This window comes from Centroberyx gerrardi, chromosome 11, assembly GCF_048128805.1.
Source record: "Centroberyx gerrardi isolate f3 chromosome 11, fCenGer3.hap1.cur.20231027, whole genome shotgun sequence".
NCBI lineage: Eukaryota > Metazoa > Chordata > Actinopteri > Beryciformes > Berycidae > Centroberyx > Centroberyx gerrardi.
Genome location: NC_136007.1, coordinates 25,118,027 through 25,142,141, shown reverse-complemented (window position 1 = coordinate 25,142,141; position 24,115 = coordinate 25,118,027). Strand labels below are relative to the sequence as shown.

The 24,115-nt window shown below is 42.1% G+C and overlaps 1 protein-coding gene across 1 annotated transcript in view; it reads left to right on the top strand.

The window, feature by feature from the left end:
- Positions 1–24,115, top strand: part of arhgap32b (Rho GTPase activating protein 32b) — a 104,522-nt gene that overhangs the window by 36,835 nt on the left and 43,572 nt on the right. Inside the window, exons 3-5 of the mRNA XM_071906168.2 lie at positions 5,118–5,223; positions 8,371–8,465; positions 8,774–8,858. Coding sequence (XP_071762269.2) covers positions 5,118–5,223; positions 8,371–8,465; positions 8,774–8,858 — 286 coding nt within the window. The remainder of the gene's footprint in view (positions 1–5,117; positions 5,224–8,370; positions 8,466–8,773; positions 8,859–24,115) is intronic.

Genomic DNA, 24,115 nt, shown 5'->3' with positions numbered 1-24,115 from the left:
ATATGCTCATGATAAAACGGCAAAAATGTCCCTGCAAGGGACCAAACAAGCAGGCACAAGGAGTGGCAGGTACACAAAAATAAGGGTTTTATTTACCCAAAAACAAAGCATTGGTAGCAAAACTGAAGAGAAAGTACAGGAAAAACATAAGCTGTTCTGGGCCCAATTAAAAAGGTCAACTAAACAGAACGGAACTAAAAAATAACGAGCATAACTGAACTCGACAACTGAACAGAACAAACTGACCCAAACAGCCTGGCTGGCCAAACCATGACAGACACAATCATGACAATTCTGACATTTACATTTAACACATGAAGGAAAAATCCTCCTAAAACACTTGAACATTGTTGTTGTTTGGTGTTTTTTTTTCTTATTCCTGTGCATAAATGGCCAAATGTTGACATGGTCATGTTGAGATATTTCCAATGCAGCTTCAATGGAGTTTAATAGGAGAAAAAATTTCAGCTGTCTAAAACATCATCATCAGGTGTTTGTGTCACCTCTCAGAGTCAAAGACCAAGGGCTTCTGTCTAGACCAGACATGGGCAAACTACGGCCCGCGGGCCATATACGGCCCGTTGAGCTTTTTAATCCGGCCCGCCGAACTTGTCCAAATTATATTTAAAAAAAAAGAATAATAAAAAAAAAAAGATCGGCACACTTCAGACACATTCACCTTGTTGGCGTGTGGTATATTTTTGTATCTTCATGTGCTCTGGTAATTATGGTAAATACCAAAACCCGACTTGAAAATTGCACCTGAACACAACACACAACGCACTTGTAATTACCAGTTTACAAGTGGAAAGGATCATCTTTACCATAGCACTTGAAGGCACCATTACTTCTTCTGTTTTTAACTTTGCTCTGTGAGCCCTTCTGTAAAAATGAGCTTATCAAAGAAAAGAAAAGTGGATAGTGAGTGCCGAGTGTTTAATACGGAGTGGACAACAAAATATTTTTTCACTGAAATCCAGTCAAAGGCTGTATGCCTGATATGCCAAGAAACTGTCGCGGTTTTCAAAGAGTACAATATCAGCCGTCACTTTGCTACGAAGCATGCTAACTATGCTAGCAAGCAGTCAACACAAGAACGGACGGCTACGGCTCAGAGGTTGATGGCTAATTTACAGACTCAGCAACATTTTTTTCACCGACAAACTGCAATTCAAGAGTCAACTACCAAGGCAAGTTTTTTGCTGGCATTCAAATTAGCAAAAGCTAGCAAGCCTTTCTCCGAAGGCGAGTTTTTAAAAGAATGCATGGTAGAGACGGCAGGTCTCTACCAAAGCCCCTCACAGATCCAAGTTAACTGACCAACACCTCGGATCTATCCTGAGAATTGCCACAACAAAACTTACTCCAGACTTTGATGCACTGGCAAAAAAGGGAGATCAACAACACTGTTCCCACTGAAATTGAACGTGAGTTTCTCTACTGTGTTTATTTAAATTAAATTTAATTAAATTAATGCCTTTGGAAAACAATTTGTACAATGAGCCTTGCATATTCATGCTTTGCTACATGTTACAGGCCAAATCCTCTCATGTAATGGCTTTTACATGTAATTTATATTAGTTCACACATACACTCCATCCATCTGTTCCTGGCCCGGCCCCTCTGTCAAATTTTAGAACCCATTGTGGCCCGCGAGTCAAAAAGTTTGCCCACCCCTGGTCTAGACTAATCATTCTGCACCGACGTTCACTGGATAGTTGTTTTTCCCCTCTCAATAACTTGCAAAGCAAACAAGGAAAACCACATGGTTGAATACATCTGTGATTACTGGAAGATGAACAGTTTACCACCACTGGTTTCACATATTTTTCTACTTTATGAACTGTGAACACATTCAAATTTCAGTAGCTTGGTACCCATATGAACTGGAGGTTGCATAAGAAAAATATCTTCTCAGATATTGGAAGAAAGCGGTTGTAAATTATTCTTCCTCTGCCAGTAATCACAAATATATTCATTAATGTGCTTTTACTTGTTTGCTTTACAAGTTATTGAAGGTGGACAAAATGAATGTCCACGGAGTATGGTAATCATGATCTGATTAACGTTGAGTATGTGCATTGTGACTGCCAACGTGCATTAGGCCATAAAATATAATAAGTGGGTGCAGAGGGTAGGAGGAGGTGTTTGTGTCAGTGGGTTAATGTGTGTAATGTATGGTGCGGCCAACACAGTCCCTATTATTGATATACGCTGATTCAGTACCAAAGAAACGGTTCATGAAGCTATAATATTTCACCTTTATGTTGATTACAACCCATGGATGTGCAGTGCATGACCAAAACAAAAGTCCTAAAGGTTTCCACAGAACTAGGTAGAGATAACATGGGCAGAATAGGGTTTACCCAACTGCTTTTATTTTTGTTTTTTTGTATTAGTCATGTCATGCACTGTGAAATGTTAACTTTTTAACATGGTTATACCTGCTTTTATACCTGTGTACCTACCTACCTATGATTTTTGCTGTAGAAAATAACAAGGCTATAGCCAGTGTATGGTTAAACAGCGTAGTATATTTAAATCTATGTATACAGTATGTAGGCTATTATAAATTTTCATCACAGTTCAAACTATCAGAGTTGAGACTACTCAACCATTCTTTGAATATACGTTTTTTTTTTTACTTTACCTTTTACTTTATTATATGTCACAGTTCCCTTTCCCCTCGCTCATTTTCTCCTTCACCCATAGCTTAGTCATTTCTAATCAAGGCTATGTTAATGACCTTTTGAGTCCCAAAGCTTTGAGGTGTCTGCAAGATTTATAAAGCATCTCAGTGACCTTTATTGGCCTCACTGACTATAACAAGGTCCACTGGGAATCAAGCCGTGTGTGTGTGTAGTGCTTAGTTCAGGATGTGGTGAAGTGGCTTAAAGTGCCAGGGTTCTAATAGTTATGCATTTTCTATTAGTTTCTGGTTTTATTATATATTTTTAAATTTTGATTAGAATTTGTTTTCATTCAGAACTAGTTTCCTAATTTTAGCATTTCTTTAGTTTAGCTTCAGTGTTGGTATTTGCAACTGTCGACTGTGCTGAACGTTGCCTTTGTACGGGCTTAGGATCTATCAGTGCATTGATAGATGTTCTTGGCCCATTCATTAGTAAAGGCTTCTCTCCTCACTTCACTCACAATATCGCAAAAGGTCAAGAGGGCACAATCTTTTGAACATAATTTGATTAGAGGATCATTCGTTTTATATGTGCTGTCTGAGTGTGTTAATCTGTGGCAAACAGACTCTTAGAGGCACGGGTGAAAATTTGAAAAATATTACTTTTCCCCTATAGCTGCTAGCAGGGTCCAGAGGCATGTCTCCCAGGAAAATATGTTTTTCTTTTGAGAGCTGCTTTTAAAAAATAGTAATCCAAAGTTTGCTCTGCCACAGAAAACCAAATCATTAATTCACACAATTATTGATGTAAGCACTGACACTATTTTGAATAAATTTAAAAGGCTGAAGTTTTGAATTTTATTTTGACAGATGTAAAGCAGTTGTCTCTGTGTGACAAGGAACATGCTGTTGAACTGAATTGAAAGTGCTGCAATAAAATGAATGTGCGTGTTTTGGAAAAGTTGAGAAAACCTTATTTTTGCATCTGCATATGCTGAGAAAAAGACGCATAGTTGCATTTGACTGAATGATGAAATAGTTTCAGTGAGTAGTAAGGTGGGGGGGACAGGGTGGGGGCTTTCAGAGAATTGCTCATTACCAAACCGTTCCTCCCTGATCCTTGACTCAATCTCCCCAGCCCTTGAGTCCAATTATCTCAATGCAGAGATGTTGTGTTTCAGTGGCCACTAGACGCTGTCATCCTGCAGCTGCTACTGACTGCCCCGTCCTTCCCAAACCAGAGGGCTTTTCCTCTTTCAATTCTCTCTCTCTTCTGCTTCAGTTTATTAGAGATGCAGGCAGACATGGCTTCAGTGCTGCATCTAAGATGATAGTTAAAAATCCTCCATCTGCAGGCCTAAGAACCATGAGATAGTGTTTATGTGCGTGTGAGTATATAGTGTGTGCATCACTATTCTCTTGAAATGCTGTTAGTCCTCGACCCGCCTCTCTTCTCTCTACACTAACTCTCATAAACTTCACATGTTTTCCTATGCAGATGACACTCACATTCACCTTTCTTTTTTTTCTGACATTTGTGTACTCACCACATCGAGCTTAAAACAAGACTAAGCTCCTTTTCACCGGAAAACGTACCCACTCTCATGCTCTGGTCATCTGTTGACTTCACTGCATCATTCTGACTGGAATCCCTGCCTGTTTACCTAGAAAGCTGCAGCCTGCCTCGTCTTCAGCCTTCCCAAATTTTCCGATGTCCTTCTCCTCTTTCACTTCCTCTGCTGTTCCTCCGCTCACAGTTGCTGACCACATTATATTCAAACTGTCCGGAACTGTGCTCTGCAGCTAGCTACTGGACGCTTGACACTCTGTCATCGCTTCACCCGTTTTAGACTCTTCTTCCTCGTGGCTCCATAGAGGTGCAAACATCCTCCCACTTCAGTCAGGATGGTAGCTTCCTACCTTCCTATCTTCTTTCCCAGGCTAGAAGAACACCCTTTTCAGGCCTACCTACTTCTCTATACTCCTCTTCCTACTGCAGTTTGCTATTAGTTGTCCCTTGCATCTAAAAAAAAGTTCCTCTATCTTTTTACAATTTTATCCTTTTACATGTATTCAAATGTATTGTATTGTTTCTACTCTGCAAAAAGTCCATCTTAACAAGCCCACTAGTATCAAGAAAATGACACTTGATTCAAGTTGATTTGCATTAAAAACAAGTGAAAGTATTTTGCCCCACTGGCTAAAACAAATAAGAATTGAAGACTCAATACTAGATTAAATTACCTTTTTATTGCTGATATTTTTGCAGTGTATTATAAATATTTAGTTTCCCTTTGTACTTTCTTTCTATTTACAACTCTGGGATTCAAGCGTCAACCTTTGTTATTGTCGCACATATTGGGAGTTCCTTTGACATCAACTAAATGTCAACCAAGTGAAATGGTACTAAATGTAGTTCTAACTTTGAATTTGTGTGTGTGTGTGTGTGTGTGTTTGTGTGTGTGTGTGTGTGTGCCCACTGTAGGGGCCTGAGGCCTGGGCGTCACCCAGAGGAGGACGACATTGTGCCTGAACTGGCTCACATCCACCCCCGAGACAGACCTGACTGGGAGGAGACCATCAGTGCCATGGTGAGACCTGCTCACACACACACGGTTTCACATCATGGTGAAAATGGCTTCACAGGGGGAACATCAGTGGGATGTTCACTCTTTTGCATACACACACAAAATGCACTCCATGATGAAAATTAGTGGGACGGTCACTGTTTTGTACACACACGCTGCATTCATCAATGTCTTGCTCTCACCCCAGGTCAACTGAGACTCATATGGAGTGTCTTTAATGACATGTCAAACTCGGTGATAACGCCTCGCCGCCGTCATCAGCTTGTTTGCTGCCTGTCACATTCTTATCTTATGTTTTCAACCCAGTGGATTGATTAGCTGTCACTTTCGCTCCTATCAAAACTGTGCCTCCTCTGCTCCCGAAACGCCGCTGCGCATTCATGATTAATGCAGATGAGCCTTGGCGTTTTAAACCTACCCTACTAAAAGCACTTTGCATAGATGGTCATCTACCTGCCGCCCGTCAACTCCCATGTCATTCGTCTATTTCACCCGATCCCTCCGCGTTGGATTTCATTCACCAGACGGCATCATTCATTATTTTTTTGCCTCCTATCTTTGGTTGGTTCTCGCTACTTGGCATCAACAGCACGGTGGAAATGAGGCCGTCTCCATGGTAACATGCCGAGCCACCCGTGGTCGGCGCGTGGTTGGATCCCTATCGCAAGTGTTCACTTCGATCGGGCAACAGAGAGGAAGAGAGACAACAATCTTGCCAGGCTAATGAATATTGATCATAGAGGCGGGGCTTTTGAAACATTAATACTGCATATCTGCTATTCTTTGTTCAATATTTGATACGAGAGGGACTCTGTACTGGAATGACATGCATTATATATGTCTCTGGTGGTTCGAGGTGGCGATGAGAAATGCTAAGAGAGTTAGCGTAAGCCGTCACAGTGCCAGCGCCCTGTTGCACTGTATGGTGTAGATAATGCTCTTTGTTGACTGCAGTGCAATGGATGAAAGAGCTATACATTCCAAAACAAAAATACAATACAGTCTTTTTCAGTAATTGTACACTTTACATGGCATACTGCATCAACATGATTGGTTGTTGTTTTCATAGAGGTAACCTAGGCTTGAACAAGTTCTAAGCTCAGACAAGCGAGTGCTTTCATATTAATTTACGACAGCAAAATCACACAGTCAGAAAACCAGTCCTTGCATTTGGAATGTGCCTGTGGCTGTCTGAGGGATTTCTCACTCTCTATCTCTTTCTCTCCCTGGCAGCAAGCTTTGCAGAGGCTCAGCTGAATATTTCATAGCGAGATGTGAACCTCCGGCGTGTTTTGGCCGGACTTGATAAGCCCCATAGATGAACAATTAAAGCGACTGCTGTGGCAGAGGAGCCACCGTCCCGTAGCCGTCTGCGTCAGCCTTGTCCACTTCACAGCTTGTAGAGAGGTGGTGCGGTTGTTCTTGGCTGTCTTAAAAACTCTGGCCTCATCTGCATACCACCTTAGCTGTCAATGACCGTCTGGCTGTGCAGGCCACAAGCTGAATAAAGGGAAGTTTTACAATTCCCCACCTCCCTCACTTTATCTGCTTAGTCGCACCTCATTTGGCCAGCAGCTCTTTGGTGCTATTTTCTCACTCATCTTTTTTGTATCACAGACCTTTTCAATTCCTTGCCCATAGTTGTTTTCTGTATCTCTTTATCTTTTTTTATTTATTTGTTTTTCCCTTTTTTTGTTGTTGTCATATTGTTTCCCAAGTGGTTTCCAACACCCTGCTGTCAGATTAAGACATGCTCTTACAGGTAGGCAGGCAGCTCTCTAAATGGAAATTCCATCCTGAAAACGGGCACTGATAAAATCTGCTTGCACCAAAATGGATTCCCTAGGCTCTTTTTATGTTTTGTTGACCGCAGCTACACATAATTTTCAGACTAATTTAAGCTAAACAAAGCAAGCGAGTGGCTTCACTAAGGAATACTGAAAAAGCCAGCGTCGGTGGCTGATTGTTCATGAAACCCCATGCAGATACCTTGGCCTAAAACTGTACTAAACTGAAATATTGCTTTAAGTTTTCTGTCATCCAACGGGCATTTTGTGTTAAATTAATCCATTGTAATATGTAAGGGGTATGTCTGTTGGTTGTTTGGCTTTGCATCATTCATTAAAAACATTTCATTGACCTAGGAGTGCATTAAATGGCCACCATGAACACTTGCCAAAGAGTAAAAAAATCAAGACTGTTTAATAGTCTTGTCTCAGAGTAAACAAACAAACTGCAGCAACTCTGTTTCTGCAGTGCTTGGAAACCTGCACCCGCCTATTAGGCCTGCTAGTCTAATGTTAGTTAGCCAAAATATCGGTGGAACAACAGCAATGCTGCTAATATTATTGATGCTTGGATTCTCCCATGTGATTAATCACCTTAATGGCCCCTATGACCTCATGCAATACAAAGCTCAAATGAGCAAAATCACTCCTGACAGTCTGCCCACTAACAAAATGAGGTTTTTGTCTTAACAACACAGTGAAAAGGCATGTATTAATCCATACCAGTAACCGTGATGAAACATGGATGGTGTATGAAGTGCCAGGGTACAGTGACACTGTTTACCAATCGGTACCAGTAACTAATCAATAGTATTAGTTCCAGTAGCACATGAGGGGGTCAGCTCATCACAACGGGTTACATGCAACAAAACAGTGGCATGCACTACAGCTTCAGTTACATTAGTCAACCATAATAATTCATTTCAAATAGCGTCAACAAATTACCACTCAACTGGAGCTGTCTGACATGTTACTAAAGCTCTTGATCTAAACGCTAAACACACTTATAAAGGAACTTGCAGTTCCTGATAATTAATCATATTAATTGACGTAAAATATTGTTTTGAAAATCACTTATGCCAACAAATCAGTCACTTGCTGGCTCACTTGATTAATATAGTTGTTCAGGTTGGGTATAGTTGGAATTACAGTTGTCAATATGATTTTGATCAATGAAGTTACCCTACATTCACCACACAAACTATGACCAGGTATCAAATGTACTTAAGGTTGTTATTATCAAATCAAGTATTCACCCGCTGGAGAGCTGATTTGTGTGTGTGTGTGTGTGTGTCTGTGTGTGTGTGTGTGTGTGTGTGTGTGTGTGTGTGTGTGTGTGTGTGTGTGATTTTTTTTTTTTTAGGCAAGAAGTGCAGAGATCCCCGAGCTGCGAGCCGAGCCCCTCATGCGCTCCTGCAGCAGCAGCACGGCCAGCATGAAGGTCAAGAACGTCAAGAAGTGAGTGGACACACGCACACAAACACACACACACACACACACACCTGCCTCTGTCTGTCTGCTGCACCTCTCTCAAGTCTCTCCTTCCCTCTGTCTGCCTCTATTTATCGCTCTTAACTCACCGTTTATCGCCTCCGTTTCCTCCCCGAGTTCCTTCCATTCCCTGAGTCTATTTCTGTGTCTTATTCCTGTCTTCACACCTTCTTTCTGCACCGCACTCCCCTTCCCCTTGTCATACACACTCTCTCCGTCGCATCGTCATGACCCGAGGATGATAACCGAGGGATGTGTGTGTGTGTGTGTTTCAGACTCTGCTTCACCAAAGGCCACTTCCCAAAGTTAGCAGAGTGCGCTCACTTCCACTACGAGAACGTGGACTTCGGCACAATCCAGGTAAAGAACTCCAGCGCAAACCCCAGCGTTCTTAGAGCCATGTGTTTGCTTTACCGATGTGGTGTTAAGATTTTAGTGGAACCCGTTTTATACTGCGGCACCGTGGATTCATGTAGCGCTGTGTGCTCCTGTTCAAAGAGACTACTCTCTGAACTTCCCCGTCGCTTTCAAAGATTTATGTTCTTTCCAGTTGTTCCCCTGCAGTGTTTGGTATAAAATGGAAAGATGCTGTCAATGAAGACAGAAATATGACTCATGTGTCTCTTCAAATTGGTGTTAAGTAGAATTTATCCTCTTTGCTGTTATCATTGAGATGATAGGTGATTTGCATTTCTTTGATATTTTGTGGAATGCCCCCGTCGGCTACAGTACAGCACAACCTCATTCATCCCAACTTAAGAGATCTCAGCTGACTGGTCTACTGAACAGAAAGTGTGTTGATGCAAAAATAGTTATTTGTACAGAATTACTGGAATTTCCTCGTAGGTCTAACTAGTGGTGCAGCTTTTAGTGCCTCATGGACTAACTGGTAGCTGCTTAGTCTTTAATGAGTTGGTTTAATTGGAAAATTGCATGCTGACATCAAAACGCTGCTCTCTACCTGAAACAATTTGGGTAAAAGCAACTTGAATGTTAGATAGGCTTTCACAAACCCGCGGCATTAGCAGAGATGCTTCAACTGTATGTGCTCCTGGATCTTAAGCACAGCGTCAAGGGTTTAATTTCAGGTCCCATGATATACTTTATCTGCACCCTACGAGTGTTCAGCCCTCTGTCATGATAATCTTATTGTGAAATACGCAGATGACACCGCTGTAGTAGTCGGCTTTATAAACACCAATAGTGAGATGCAGAGTCCACTGTTTGGGGTGAACGTAACAACTTAGAATGAATGTAAATTAGACCAAGGAAGTGATAGGAAGGAATTGATTTTGATGTTGACTCTGCTCCATTTACATGCAGGGTGTGTAGAAGTGGAAAGGTTTAGTTGTTTTAAATGCATTGCCATTCTGTTTTTTCTCATGGCCTTTCCTGGATCAGCAACAGAAGCACCTCTTTAAAGAATTGAAAACGTATTTGCTTTCTTAAAACGCTTAAGCAATTTGGAATGGACACCGCTGTGCGATGCAGCTTTTAAAGATGTACAATAGAGAGTGTTTTAATCTGCTCTGTCGCTGTCTGGTTCCGTACCATTACCGCTCAGGAGTACAAGGTCCTCGGGTGTAATCGCTGCAGATCTCCTTGCAGTTAAAGAAATCTCCGTCTCCAGAATGTGCTCTTGTTCAGTGACCTTTGTCAAAGACCCTAGCCACCTTGTAACTATGCTTTTTGTTCCTCGGCGCGTTAGTGACACTACCACTCTATAAAACCTCCATAGACTGTCTTTACAGAAGCTTTTACTCCAGCATGACGCGCACCCTAAACAACCTTTCCATAACACACAAAAACTGTTTTCTTAGACGTCTGCTACTTTGGATTCTCAGGCCATGGGTTTGATCACTTGTGTTATATCTTATTTTAACGTGTGGTGTTTCTATATTGTGTATGTTTTGTGCCTGGCCTCCTTGAGCTGCACTTCCTATATTCCATTATTTGCATCTCAATAGATCCAGCCATCAGAGAGAAGCTGTTGAAGTAGAGAATTAGAATAAGGTGGTTACATAAGAAGATGTGCACTGGTTGATGACAAGCACACACAATATCTTTCTTGGATGTAATTCCTCTTGTTCACACACATTTTTGATCATTCATTTGTTTCGACTCTTTCCGTCTTGCACACACAAAACGTAGGAATTCACATAGTGTAAGGTTCATAACATTTACTTTCCTTTGGCCAGACCGTTTCCACCTTCACCTGCCATTCCCTTGAAATAATCGGGCGTTTCTAAAATTAACTCAGGATCTCAACAGTAAACCGGGAGGATTTTCCAGCTACAGATTTGCTTGTCATCATCACTAAGCCCATACCCAGAATCCGATGTGATGTTGTTCTAATAAGGGTCCAGTAGGGGTCAGCATTCATCTACATGTATTAGATGAGCAGTGCTTTGGGAAGTGCAGCAGGAGAGTGTTTGCTAAAAAGTCATTCTCTGCTTAATCAGCAGGGTATTTGTTGACTTAACTCATGGGTACGCTACAGAATCACTGTCTGTTCATTCACTGCGTTCACAAAGGAAACTCTCCTGCTAATGTGACTCTTCCCTCCTCAGTAGACTGGTTCTGCTTTATTATCCCAGCTGTGTGTGCTGGCCGGCCGTACTGGCACTGAGCAGCATGAGCCGCTGTGGTTTTAGCATTGCTTTGTAAGTAGCGCTCCCTTTTGTATTGCTCGCATGTTTGCTGCTGTGTGGCTTCAGTATTGAACATGTCTCCTGCCTCCGCTCTTCAGTGAGCACAACTCCAAGCTAAAACTGATGCCTCCTTTATTGGTTGTGGATTCTATTAGTCTGTTTGTTCCCCCATGTCAATCAGTATGTTTTATGTATAACGTTACATCAAATAAGCATGCTCGCTCGTTTAATGAAATGGTCACAAAGTCATTCAGTTAATGCGGCCCGAATGAGTCTGACATGATAATAAATACTTCAACATTTTTTGATGGATGAAAACATTGCTGCTTAGTTAAGCATTCAGAGCAAGTTGAATGTTCAGGCTTCATCATGGAGTGGATGTTGCTCTGATGGTAGGTCAGGCTTCACTGGTGATTTGCTAGCAGCCTCTGCCAAACAAGTCGACAAATCAGCTACATGCTACTAATTTTTGTACCGTTTGATTCTGTTCCCCACATATTCAGACCGTTCATGATTCAGACAGATGTGCACACATGCATTGACAAATACTTTCTATAGTTGTCCCCTTTGTTGAAATGATGTTCTGTACTTCATTTTTTCTCCCTGTTTTGTAATATGTTTGGCCTTCACACAGTATGGAAGGACACAAGCCTTTTATAGCAACACAATTAAATTAAATTCATGTTCAACTCGCAGCAGCCGAACAATGCAACCATTTTCCTTGCGTATTCAATGCAATAAATTCAGCCCAACCGTGTGTGGCAGCACTAAAGGTGTCATTATGGTGATAACGTTTCATGCATAAATGATGCATTTTTCTTTGTGGTCATGCAAGGAGACACCATAAATAGCAGAAGGTTTGTTTTAGTGCTCATAATAACAAAACCTAGTTAACTTTGTGACCCATTACTAGCTGTAATCACCGGTGATTCCTAAGCCTGCTGCCGAGGCTGAGGATATTTATTTGTTGGTTAGAAATCAGCCAATAGATGTAGGGCTCTGCATCCTGAATCCAGCCTTACAGAGCCTGATGAAGTATGTTGGAGTGAGGCAGGGTCAGGCTGCCTCACTTCTCAGGTTGGCCTTGGGTCGTATGCTTGAGGTAAACTGACATATTCTTTCATTTCCGTTTCATTTCCTTGCTAAAGGAGAATATGTGTTGCTTCCAAGTGAGTCAGGCAAGGTTTTGTTGTGGAAACATTAGGATCTCATGGTCACAAAAGGCCAAAGACGAGCCTGCTGGCTACATTCGGTGCAGCAGTCGCATGGTAATTTTTTCTTATTATGCTGGTATTTTGGATACTGAGGGTAACATGGTACTGGTAACCTGCCAGTTGGTGTCCAACTGTCAAATTTCCAATTCATTAGTTTTGTTGTTGTAGCGCTGTGATACGCAACACTTTGTAAATGATTGGGTTTTTCCTTGCAAATTGTTTCATACTAACTGAAACTCTAATAATCAGAGCATGGTGCTACCACTGACAGGTTTAGGAGTTCACTTCCTACTGGGGCCACTCACACTAAAAATGTATACACATGGTATTGTAAAGTGCTTTGAATAAAAGTGTCCCCAAATGGCATTATATGGCATATAGGCATTCCCTATGAATGACTCAGCACAGCCAACTGCGTCACATGTGCTTGTGCTTGTGCTTGTGTGTGTGTGTGTGTGTGTGTGTTTCTGCGTGGGTGGGTGCGTGAGTAAATCAAAGCAAACAAAGTCCGTACACTGTCTAATGCTCCCACGGTGTATTTATTAACACCTACACTGCTGTAACGTTTCGAGCGCACAGGCTCTTATGCTCCTCATCAAACATTGACGAAGAGCCCATTTGCTTTGATTTACTTGATTTTTCTTTGTCCAGCACCTTGGAATGTGCGTGTTTTCTGTGTTTTTCTCCATGGGGGTGTTGAGTACACAATACACTAAGCCACTTGAGGTGAAGAGGGAGATGGAGAGAGGCAGACTGGCATGTAATTGTGCTGCAGCACTCACTGATTTCAGGTTCGGTCATCAAATGTAGAGAGACGGGCTGGTTCAGGCCAGGCCACGCAAGGTCAGGCTCGGACTCAGATTCTCCACCCCTGCAGACCTCTATTGGGGCCGATTCAGTCCAGGCAGCATCTCCTTATTTCATGGGCGCTCACACAGACATAAAGAAGCCATTTCATGCTTTGCTATTGCTATACTGTGTGTCTCCATCCACCTGTCTTGTGGCAATACAATCACATGAATGTAATGAAGTAATGGCTCAGAGATTAAATTTTTCACATAGAAAGAACAGTAGTTCATTCTGTTCACATGTCAGTGAGAACAGAGAGCAGTCTGGATAGGATTTTGGGAACCAACAATTTCGGGGTGGTCGTGTCTTTACAGTGCTGGGTGATGCCAAAATGATAAGCCAGAATTAAACTTAGTCCTTTTTCAACCTAAGACACAACAGCAATCTGACACAGTGCATGCATCGACAATGAGAGACACTTGCAGGCTCTCGCTAATGCTACTTTGTTTTCCCATATCTAGCCTACTTTGTACCCGATTTTGGGCCTTTTTTCATGAAAATTACACAATGACAGTAGCTGATAGGCCTGTAATTTCTATCCTCCACTTTAAAGACGATGTGTATAGAGCCTCTAGAAAGAATAGAGTAACCTAAAGATAAAGTTATGCTATCAGACACAATGGTACAATCAGGATGCCGGCACAGTGTAAGAACAATTATACTCATTCTTCTGCCTTCGAGAGACAAGCAAACCTAATTGTAGTATTTCATAAAGAAATCTGAAATTGTTTTTTCTATTGGCGGTGGTGATAGGACGGCAGTATATGGAGAGGACTTAGCAGAAATTTCCATTTTTTTGTGAGAGTCTAGTGTCATCTTGCTTCCTGCGATTAGGGAAAATATATGGTTAACATTGCAAGGCTTGTGTGAAAAGAACAATTGTTAAGGGCCACAGCTGTCACACCAACTACATTCAGACCATCTCTAATTGCAAGGATTTCTAAATGACTTTACAAACCTCATACCTTAATTAGTTTGCTGGAAATACATTTTTATTTAAAGATTGACAGCTCTAATGAGTCTAGGCTTTTGTTTGGTAAGATATTTGCAAATGTATTATTTCTTATTTGCTGTGTAGCTCAGGCATTTGTAGTTCATTCAGTTCTGTTCGCTGCAGGCTATTTTATGAGCCTTTTGTGAGTAGCGTGCCATCCGGTGCTAGAAGTCTTTTTACATAAGTAACACACTGAATAATCCATAATCAGAATTTTGAGGCCCTGTTGGATGAGAGCGGTCACCTCCCCCTACCTCTGTTGCATTTTGAAGGGGCATGAAATAATTATTGCCTTTATCGATCTCTATCAGTCACCAGTAGGAATTGCAACAACATCGATACTCTTATCTCCTCCTGCACAGGTCTCTGGCCCCCCAACCGCCCCTCCAAATTTTCACAGTAAAAACAGCTTTGAGCTTCGGAAACAGTTTTTTGAACTGAGATCAGAAAGATGTTTAAGTCCTGATTTCACAAAATGATGCAGGTAGCAGCAATGGACGACTACGGACATCATCTCAACTTTAACTTTGGCGCTATATTTATGTTTTCAACATTGGTGCAGGCCGTTGTATCGACATCTGTTCAACGTCAAAATGTTTGCTGGGGATTTTTGAAAGCTAAAACTCAACAACTGGTGTAATCTAGTAATCTTTGAGTCATTGGTATTGATCAACCTCTGCAGATATATTATGGTCATTTTGTGCTATGGGACAGTAAAAATCGTACTTATTTTCAATTCATATTCCACTGTTATCCCGCAGACAACTTAGTCTGTTGCAGTTGATTTCTCGGTCTATGGCCTTTCCCCTACTTGATGTCTCTCTTCAGTCTCTCCCAACTTCCCCCTATCCAACTCCACTCCCTGCAGCCGTCTCCCACCCCAGCAGGCCAGTGTGGATACATGATACAGTCTGCAGCCAGACACCAGGAAAACAACTTTATTGACTTCACTACCACTATCCCGCTCTGCCACTCGGCCCTGCTCTTCCATATGGTTTATCTATAACCTACCATTTTGTCCCGCCTTGTCGCACATAGACCACACTGAGGCTCAAGCCCTTACACATTTTACTATTAATGGAGAGTCCGTAACCGCACAAGCTGAACTGTCCAAATACTACATGTCAGAGTTCTTAGCTACTGCATGGTGTAGGATGATAAACAATTTTTGAAGTTATTCAGAAATGTTTAAAGAAGCGCTATAACTGCTGCATTACCACAGCTCCTGGATCTGTGACATCAGCCATTTACTATTCCATACCTTTCCATTCTAAATGTATCCATATATGCAAGCTTTACATAAGTGCTTTCCATAGATGTTACTGAAAGCTTTCAGTCTTCACCAGCCTAGCTTTCTGAGTGTGTGATCCACCTGATGGCAGCCATCTACCTTTTTCCTTCTGTCTTCCTGTTGTCAAGGCTTGGTGTGTCCGCTGTGGTGCCAAGATCACAGCCAGCTAGACGGCACCTCTGCTCAAAAGCCTTTTCCCTCATACAAACAGCCAGAGGCCAGACATATAAAGGGTGTGTACATGCAAACACATTGCGAACCACAAAGTCCTGGATTTAGAAAATCTTGACGTGAGAATTTTACATAAAACTACTACACAAACTGAGTTGTGCGCATGGACAATTTGACATTTCACTGATGTTGTAGGATACAGAATAATAATGAATGTATTAAAAGTAGTAAGATTACTCAACAGTAAAGAGACACATCCCAGCAAACATTTTGACCTTAAATAGTTGATATGATGGCCTGCACCAATGTGAAAACCTGTGTAAATGTAAATGTAGCGCCAAAATGAAATTCAAGATGATGTCTGTAGTCGTCCATAGCTGCTACCCGCATCATTTTATGAAATCTGGACCTAAATATCTTTCTGATATCAGTTCAAAACCGTTTTCAAAGCTGTTTTAACATGAGTTTTTACTGTGTCATATTGTGAAAGATTTTTTGCTATTTTGGGTTGATGTTGACCTTGGCCACCTCCTGCACGTCGCCGTCCATCAAATGCTTCCTGGTAAAGTACAAAAAGAAGATTCACAATGTACAAAAATGTTAGAAAGTATGGTGCGACTTTTATAGGCTATAGGCAGCATCAGCTGGTTTTGCATGAAACATGGAGTGAGAACACTGGCCTGTGTGTGTGTGTGTGTGTGTGTGTGTGTGTGTGTGTGTGGAGAAGGGGGGCGTATCAAACCTTCTACAATAATTACGGCAATCAATCTGAGTTTAACAGCTGTGAAGGAGTGCCCCCTCTCTCATCTCAACAACAGTGCGTGCAGTTATAAATGGGGTGAATTTTGTGTGTGTGCGAGTGAATGAGAGAGATGGCTTGTATGTATGCGTGCGGTCATGCGCGTGATGAAGATTGACGCCCCTCTCAGCCATTCATCAGGCCAGTTAACGGTGTGTGTGTTGCTGTATAGCTGTGTAGCAGATGTGCCTCGCCTCAGCTTTCTCTACCTAAGGACACTGATAGGACGGAAGCGGTCTGTAAATGTAAGGCGCATATTGCTCACCACTGTCTCTCCTGTTATCCGTCCATCCATCCCTCCTTGCCTCCACCCCGCTAGCCGAGCATCATGACACAATATGCTCATACTGCCCACTCACCCCTTTCACTCACAAAGGACCAAGAGACATGCATAGAGATGAATTCCCTCCCCCAGTGGGACCCAATCCATCAACTGCAGCGCTACGCCGAAGACGGCACCAGCCAGCACACACCCAGCAAGCCCGTCCTTTAAAGGCACAGGGTTGGCAAACAGCAGGACCGTTAAGAATATCCGTGATGAAAAAGCTAGGTTTTAAGTGAGGACTTTGCCGTAGCGAGAACACACCAAAGAGCAAACTTCGGATCGATATTAATAGAGTTGTTTCGGCTCTCGACGTTACTCCGGTCGAAGCAATCTCATGGCCATGGCCTGTGAAAGAGATGATGTCAAACCCTCATCACATGTTTATGCAGGGTACCTCTCCACTCCTTGTGAGCAGAGGATGATGTAACTGCTAGATTCATCCTACCCTTGTTAGAGGGAAACAAAGGACCAGCCAAAGCGCACACACACACACGCTCGCACACTCTTAACCTTTCTGTTTCTCTCTCTCTCTCTCACCGTCATTGTTGGAAGACAAATATGTCACAGTGTAGAAGGGTTCTCCTCCCTGCCGAAGATGCGATTGTCCTAAAAGCCGCAGTCCACATTATAAAGCGCTCGAGAATCCACTCACTTAAGAGTATGACTCAGAAACCTGGAACCTGGAAGGAAGTGTATAACATGCTGTATGTGCATACCAGCATTGGTAAATGAAATGGTTGGAGTTCAGTTGGATTGTCCATGAAAGAAATTGGCTAGACAGTAAGGTCAATCTGGCATTAGGGTTTGAGATTTGAAGAGTTTCATTTCAAAAGGAGATGCTCACCATTTGGAAAATTTAACATCTACTCTGACAAAATGAATGCTGTCATAAAAATAAAACTGTCTCCTTTTTGATATTATATTGACGGTATAAGCTACTGTGTATTATGCTCAGTGTTTACAAACTAGCGTCATTTTAGAGCATATAATCACTTGAACTTTCGTGAACTGGCTATGGGTTTAATCACTATTGTGTTATATCAATCGACGATAGATAGTATATATGTCTATGTTCTTCTTTATTGTTTGCGTTTTGTCCAGCAAACTGACATCCAGCCAGACTCTCTGTTTGGCAAAAAAGGATTCTGGAACTCGAACTCTGCTCCATATACTCTCTTGTTATAGCATTTGCAGCTAGACTAGACTGATTTATTCCCCTTTCCTCCTTCACACTTGAAAAACATTCTCCCCTCTCCTACCTGACTTGGGGGGGCCTCCAGTGGGGAAATGCCTGGGACGTGGGAACCTTTAACTGCTGAGTTGGCTGTTGGAGTAACCGGTTCACTACAGGAGCGCTGAAAGCATGTTTGGAACGCCTCGCCCCTTCCTTGGCCTCATGAAATGAATTGGGGATACAGAAGACAAAATTGCAATATCCTCCTGACAGCAAGATGTTTTTGGCGTTCAGTACATTCCAGTCATTCTGTATGATTTCCTGAGTTGTCTGTGACTGTTGTCAAAGGATACAGTCCACTGAGCATATGGATCATGAGCTGTGTTTGTGAATATTAGAATGCTTTCCACGCATTATCTAACACACTGGTGTGTGGTTGTTTGAAATGGGCCTAGAGGAGGCGAGATAACGGCAGTGTGCAAACACAGTGGCCTGCATTAACAGGCCCACATATTGACAATATCCTCTCAGTGTTAAGGCGAGAATCCATTTTTAGCCCCAGCGAGTGCCCTGTCAATTGGGGGTTATGCTGAGTTAGGTCATTGCAATGGAGTTAGACTGTAGCTGTGTGTGTGTGTGTGTGTATATACTAGAGTAAGCAAATCTTTCTCATAATGGGATTTGTTTTGTCAGCCCCCTCCAAGTCGTAATCTCATCCCCTTACAGCAATCTCTCTCGGTGTTTAAATCCCAAGGCAGACTTCAATCCCTTACTAGATCCGTCTTTATAGCTTTAGTAATGATTTCAGGTGTAGCACCTTCACACTTCCCTCCTTCAGCTCTGAAGTGCTGCAGTGAAGCCCCATAGGCATCGCTGCACTTGAAACCCCTCTAGTTCTGCAGTCTGACAAAAATACCACAGTGTGAAAATAGTGGCGTGGGAGACCAGCCATTATTTTCATTGCAACATTACTCATCTTCTGCAATCCTCCATCTTCACATTTTTTAAATTAATAAATCAATAAGAGGCTTCTGCTTATGTTGTACTAACTCATATCAAATTACTGCAATATGGCAACATAGCCAAATTATATAAAATTACGACAAGTTGTGTCTTTATGTAAAATTCAAAATCTGTAATTGGTGAATCATACAAGATAACGAGGAAAAAACAATTCTGCAGTTTCAGAAAAAAGTAAACTAAAGCTAAATGCTTTGGCTACTGCACTGATTGGCTCCAACTATTTTCCACTTATTTTCAGTCGTATTAGATAAAGGAAAATCACAAAATTGGTTTTAATGAGGAAAAATAAATTATATCCCATCATAACTCTGTTTATCATACCAAACTGGTTGTTTGATCACTATCAAAACAGTAGCTTTTCAAAAACTATTACAGTTGTTGTTGGTAACTCAGACTGTCATTTGTTTAAATTCATATCACATTACATTAATGGATCTTATGTAAAAGTGCCCCGTATTGAACTGAAAAAACTGGAAAAAAATGTAATGTACAATTTGAAATTGAATGCAATAGCTTTAAATTGAACATGATTGTTATTGAATTGTTAAAGGATAAAGCTGGTGTTTTTTAATGCATTGCTTACCGTCAACAAATGAAACTAACAAAATCAACAATGCGTTTGCTCTACTCCCGTTACTTTCTGACTTCCCACGTACCGATTTTAGCTGTCAACCCGGAAGTCATTGGCTCCAATTGTAAGCTAAAAACCTTGAAATACAGCTCACAAAGACATAGTTTACATTTTAAAAATCGCTAACTGTTACCATGAAAAGTCAGGCTGCTGTAGTTATTACCAAATCTAATTCAAATGGGAACAAATTCTTCATTACACTGGGGACTATTTTCGGTGCTACGGAACTACTTTCCTGAAATCGCAAACGTGTTTACAGCCGGCTTATTAAGTGGTTTGAGGAAAAAGTCGGCTGGCCCGGTGCATCACGTTGATGAAATATGTTGCCCAGAGCAACAGCATGGCTCTTTGACGTGTTTTTAATCGTTTTTTTAATACAACTAGTGCAGTGCCCGTTCGCCCCGCTGCTGCACAGAGCGCTGTTCGCTTGTTTATTCAAAGTTTATTAATATTGAACGTGTCGCGTGTCCAAATTGCACCAAATCCGACACTGCACGTCCTTGGGTCCTCAGCAATACACCCGCCAAGTGTGAAGTAGATCGGACGAACGGTTCTCGAGATATGGGAAGGACACGCATACAGACAGAGATTTCTTGCTTTATAGTATGATGGGGTTCTATGGCTGCTGGGACATGCTTCATTGGGCACCGGCTACATGGACGAGACTTGTTGGCAAAAAAAAATCATTGCTGATTTTGTTATTTTCATAGGATTTGTTGACGGTAAGCAATGCATTAAAAAAACACCGGCCTTATCCTTTAAACTTTTTTTTTTAACTTTCCAATTCAAATTTCTTGATTCAGATTGACCTCTTTGAGACGCACATCTGGGCACAAGGGACATTCACCTGGGACTTTACAATACTAACCCACTCAGTGAAAGAGTTGCAAAGTACCAGGCTGCATAGAAGGCTCAGTACATCAGTTTGCCACCTTGCAGACAGCTAGTGCTGTTTAAAAGTAGTGAACTGCAGCCTGGCAGGCCTTTAGAAATGTTACTAAAATATGTTGCTTGAAATGAAATGTGGCTGAACATACAGGTTTTGTAGCAGCTTACAGCTTTCATTTTAAACTTTGTATGTCATGGGATAGAAATGTAAAGAGGATATTAAATGGCAATTTTGCTTTGCAGTAGTGCCTGGAACTTGCATTGTGATTACCTTTGTCACAAAGGTTGTCCCCCACATGTAGCTTAGACAACCTTTCATTGGCGTAGTAGAGCAGAGGGCTGAATGAACTGGGTCACCATTGGATTATCATTTGATATTTATAGCTAGAGTTGTAGTAGAGAATGATTTGAGATTCTGATCCCCTAGCCAGGCTGTGCCATGGCAGCCGACCCAACAGGACATCCCAGCTAATTGAGCAATATGGCTCACAGTGGGCCTTGTTCTCTGCTATTTCAGGAAAGCTGGGACAATTTTGGCTTAGTGGTGACTGTTAGCAAATTGACACATTGCAATGTTTCCTCTGTAAATGTTTTGTACCAGCGTTGGTTAGGGATACATTTTCCTTTTCATTTCATGTCCTATCAATCACATTTCAATCACCGTTTTGGTTCAAGCACAGGTTGCAGCAATGAAGCCAATCTCATGATACAAGCACTATTGTGAAACACCGGCTAGATAGTCGTTTGTGCCTTTTGAGGAAAATTCAGTTAAATCGTAATTTGATTTATTCACTTATTCACAGTAATGGCCAACGTTATGCAGGTTATGTTCAAGGTCTGCACACTGCTTACAGCCAGCTCACTATTGATCAGATTGCACAAAAATTGTTGCATTCCCCATTGACCTGCACTATTGCAATCAAATTCTAATAGAAGCCTATTGCCAGCCAAAAGTCCTAAGAACTGGCTTGGTTATCGATAGGATAGATTCCATAGAATCCCGAGACTCCCTTTTTAAAATGACAGTTGTGTAAGAAATAAAATAAAAACAAATTGTGAATTTCAGATGAGAAATTAATTCCATTAACTATGACTTTTTTTGGGGGGACAAGAATCTAGGCAGGCGTCTCTTTACAAGTGACTCTCTGATGTTTATACTAAATATAACTGAGTAAAGTAACAATTTGTTCTGGTTTTTTCAACCAGCCTAAACTTTTGAACTTTTGATGTTGGCCTGAGTTTTCTCGTCAAAACATTGTGGATCCAACTTTTTGGCTGAAACTTTTTGGTTGAAATTCTCTCAACAATGCAGACATTGTGAACAGCTACACTCAGTGGAATACTGCCTCACATTATTTCCTCTGACTCATTGAAGGATGGATGGTGGAACAAAAAGAAGGTGTCAGTAAATAGGTAGCAGTAAGATTTGAAAGGGCAGGTACTGCATGTTTACACTGTTAAGCCTCAGAAGTTTCATTGAGTTGTGTGGATGTTTGATCTCCCTCCTTGTCAGATGTCTTCCTCTCACACACACCGGTTTGCATGTTTTTCAGCCGATGCAGGGAGGAACTTTGTGGCTGGGGCAAGTCCTGTGCAGCCCAGTGTCTCTCTGGCTTCTCTTGGCTCCCACATGTCCTCAGTAAGGCTGGCTGGCTGGCTGCACGGCTTTCCGTTCTCCTCTCCAGCAATAGGCCTTTTTTAATCCATCTCATATGGTGGATGGCACGTATGAAGTCATTACAGCTGATGCAACCAATGTTTTTCTTTCCTTTTTTTTGTTTAAGTTATTTGACTGAAACCTGAGAGCGAGCAGTTTTGCAGGAGGGAGGTTAAGGTTTTATTTTTGGTGACTCTGTTTCTCCTTTCCCAGTGTGGTAGCCTGCGAGCTGCCACACTGCATGGTTATTTATTGTGGAGGGAGTCTTCAAAACCAGGGTTTCATCGGTGTCTGGATTCCAAGTGGCCTCCCATTTTAGCCTGGCTGTAATGGGCAGGATGAGGAGGTGAAGCCAGCCCTAAATCTATGTGATACACACAGTCCAGACAATACAGAGAGTCCTGGCTAAGGTAGATCCTCTTCAGCCCAGTGAAGCCCATTTTAGATGCAATGCTATCAAAACATATTCTATTTATGTGACACGTTTGCTCTGTAAAGCATCATTACTGTTGGTATATCACAAATTACTGAATCTCTAGATGCTTTTTAAACTCTGATCCTCCAAGAGAATCTGTCCCTTGATTCTCTGCTAGTTCTCTACTTGCAAAAGGTGTAGATCTACTTACTAGAGGCCCCTTCCCTGCAATGGCAATAAGATAGAGGACAACAGTAGAGAAAGAGAGAGAGAGAGGAGGGCACGTGCGGAAGAAAAAGAAAATTGCTCTCCCGCAAGTGCATCCCCCCCCCTTTTTTCTGTTACCTCCTGCCCTCTCCCTCCCCTCTGTTTCTTTTGGCTCTCTCTCTCCATCCCTGCTCTTTGTCCCGGGGAATGTACCAACCAGAGAGGGGGAAGAGGAGAAGAGAAGGGGGAGGGGTGAGCCAGCATGTCAGAGAGGGGAGAGGAGGAAAAAGGGAGAGAGAATAGCATGTGGCGGAGGGACAGAAAAAGCAGACGGTGAGGTCGGCGAAAGAACAAAACAGAAAAGAAAATTGCTTTTTTTTCCTCTTTTATCCGGTTCTTCCCTCCCTCTCCCATTCTTTCCCGCTGCAAAGCAAATTGGGCGTTAAGAAAGTTCTGTTGGGCGCCGGCCACCAGAGAAAAGGAAGCCAGCAAGAGAAAGAAGGCAAGAAAGAGAGGATGAGGTATCACAACAGTGGGATGGGAGAGAGGGCAAAATGGAGGGGATGAAAGCTGTCCCGTCGAGGAATCTGCCAAACCACCAGCTCTCATCTTCCAACACCACCACCGCCACCGCTGCTGATTTTGTTGCCCTCCTGCTATCTCTGAATCCCACACAGGGAGAGCTTACACTGTCTGTGAGGGAAAGTGGAGAGCTGACATTTGCGTCCTGCCGAGGGGAATTGTGTTCCAGACTGGCGAAACAGGACTCTGCAGGACGGGATGTACATTCACACACTCAAGAAACACACACACACACACACTGAGAAATAGATTCCGGGGACAGGTGTTGGAGTATTAAGGAGGGGCGAACTCTCAGCTTTAAGCTCCGTGGCATGAATGGAAGTAAAGTGTAGGAACTGGGAACGAGTGAAGACAGGACTACTGTGAGTACAAAGTGTATCTCTCTCTCTCTCTCTCTCTCTCTCTCTTTCTCTCATGGCAGTCTTCCTCTGTTCCATTCTTCCTGTTTGCTCTTTAACTCATTTTCATGCTGCTTGTCTGTAGGTATCACAGCATTGCTTCCCCCTTGTCCTTGTGTGTCTGCAAGACTCATTAAAATAGCTTGGGGTAAAATATGGCTGTTGCATTATGCTTGGGGCTTTTTCAGTAGAAACCTTTGTTAGAGGGACAGTGCAAATGAACCTGTCTCTCTGTCTGCGTCTTCCCTGCTCTCTCGGGAAAATGACCATCATGGATGGGATCTCTTCTTTCTCTTTGTCATGAATTTATGCACCAAGTCACTATTTTATTGGTGCAAAAAGCAGATT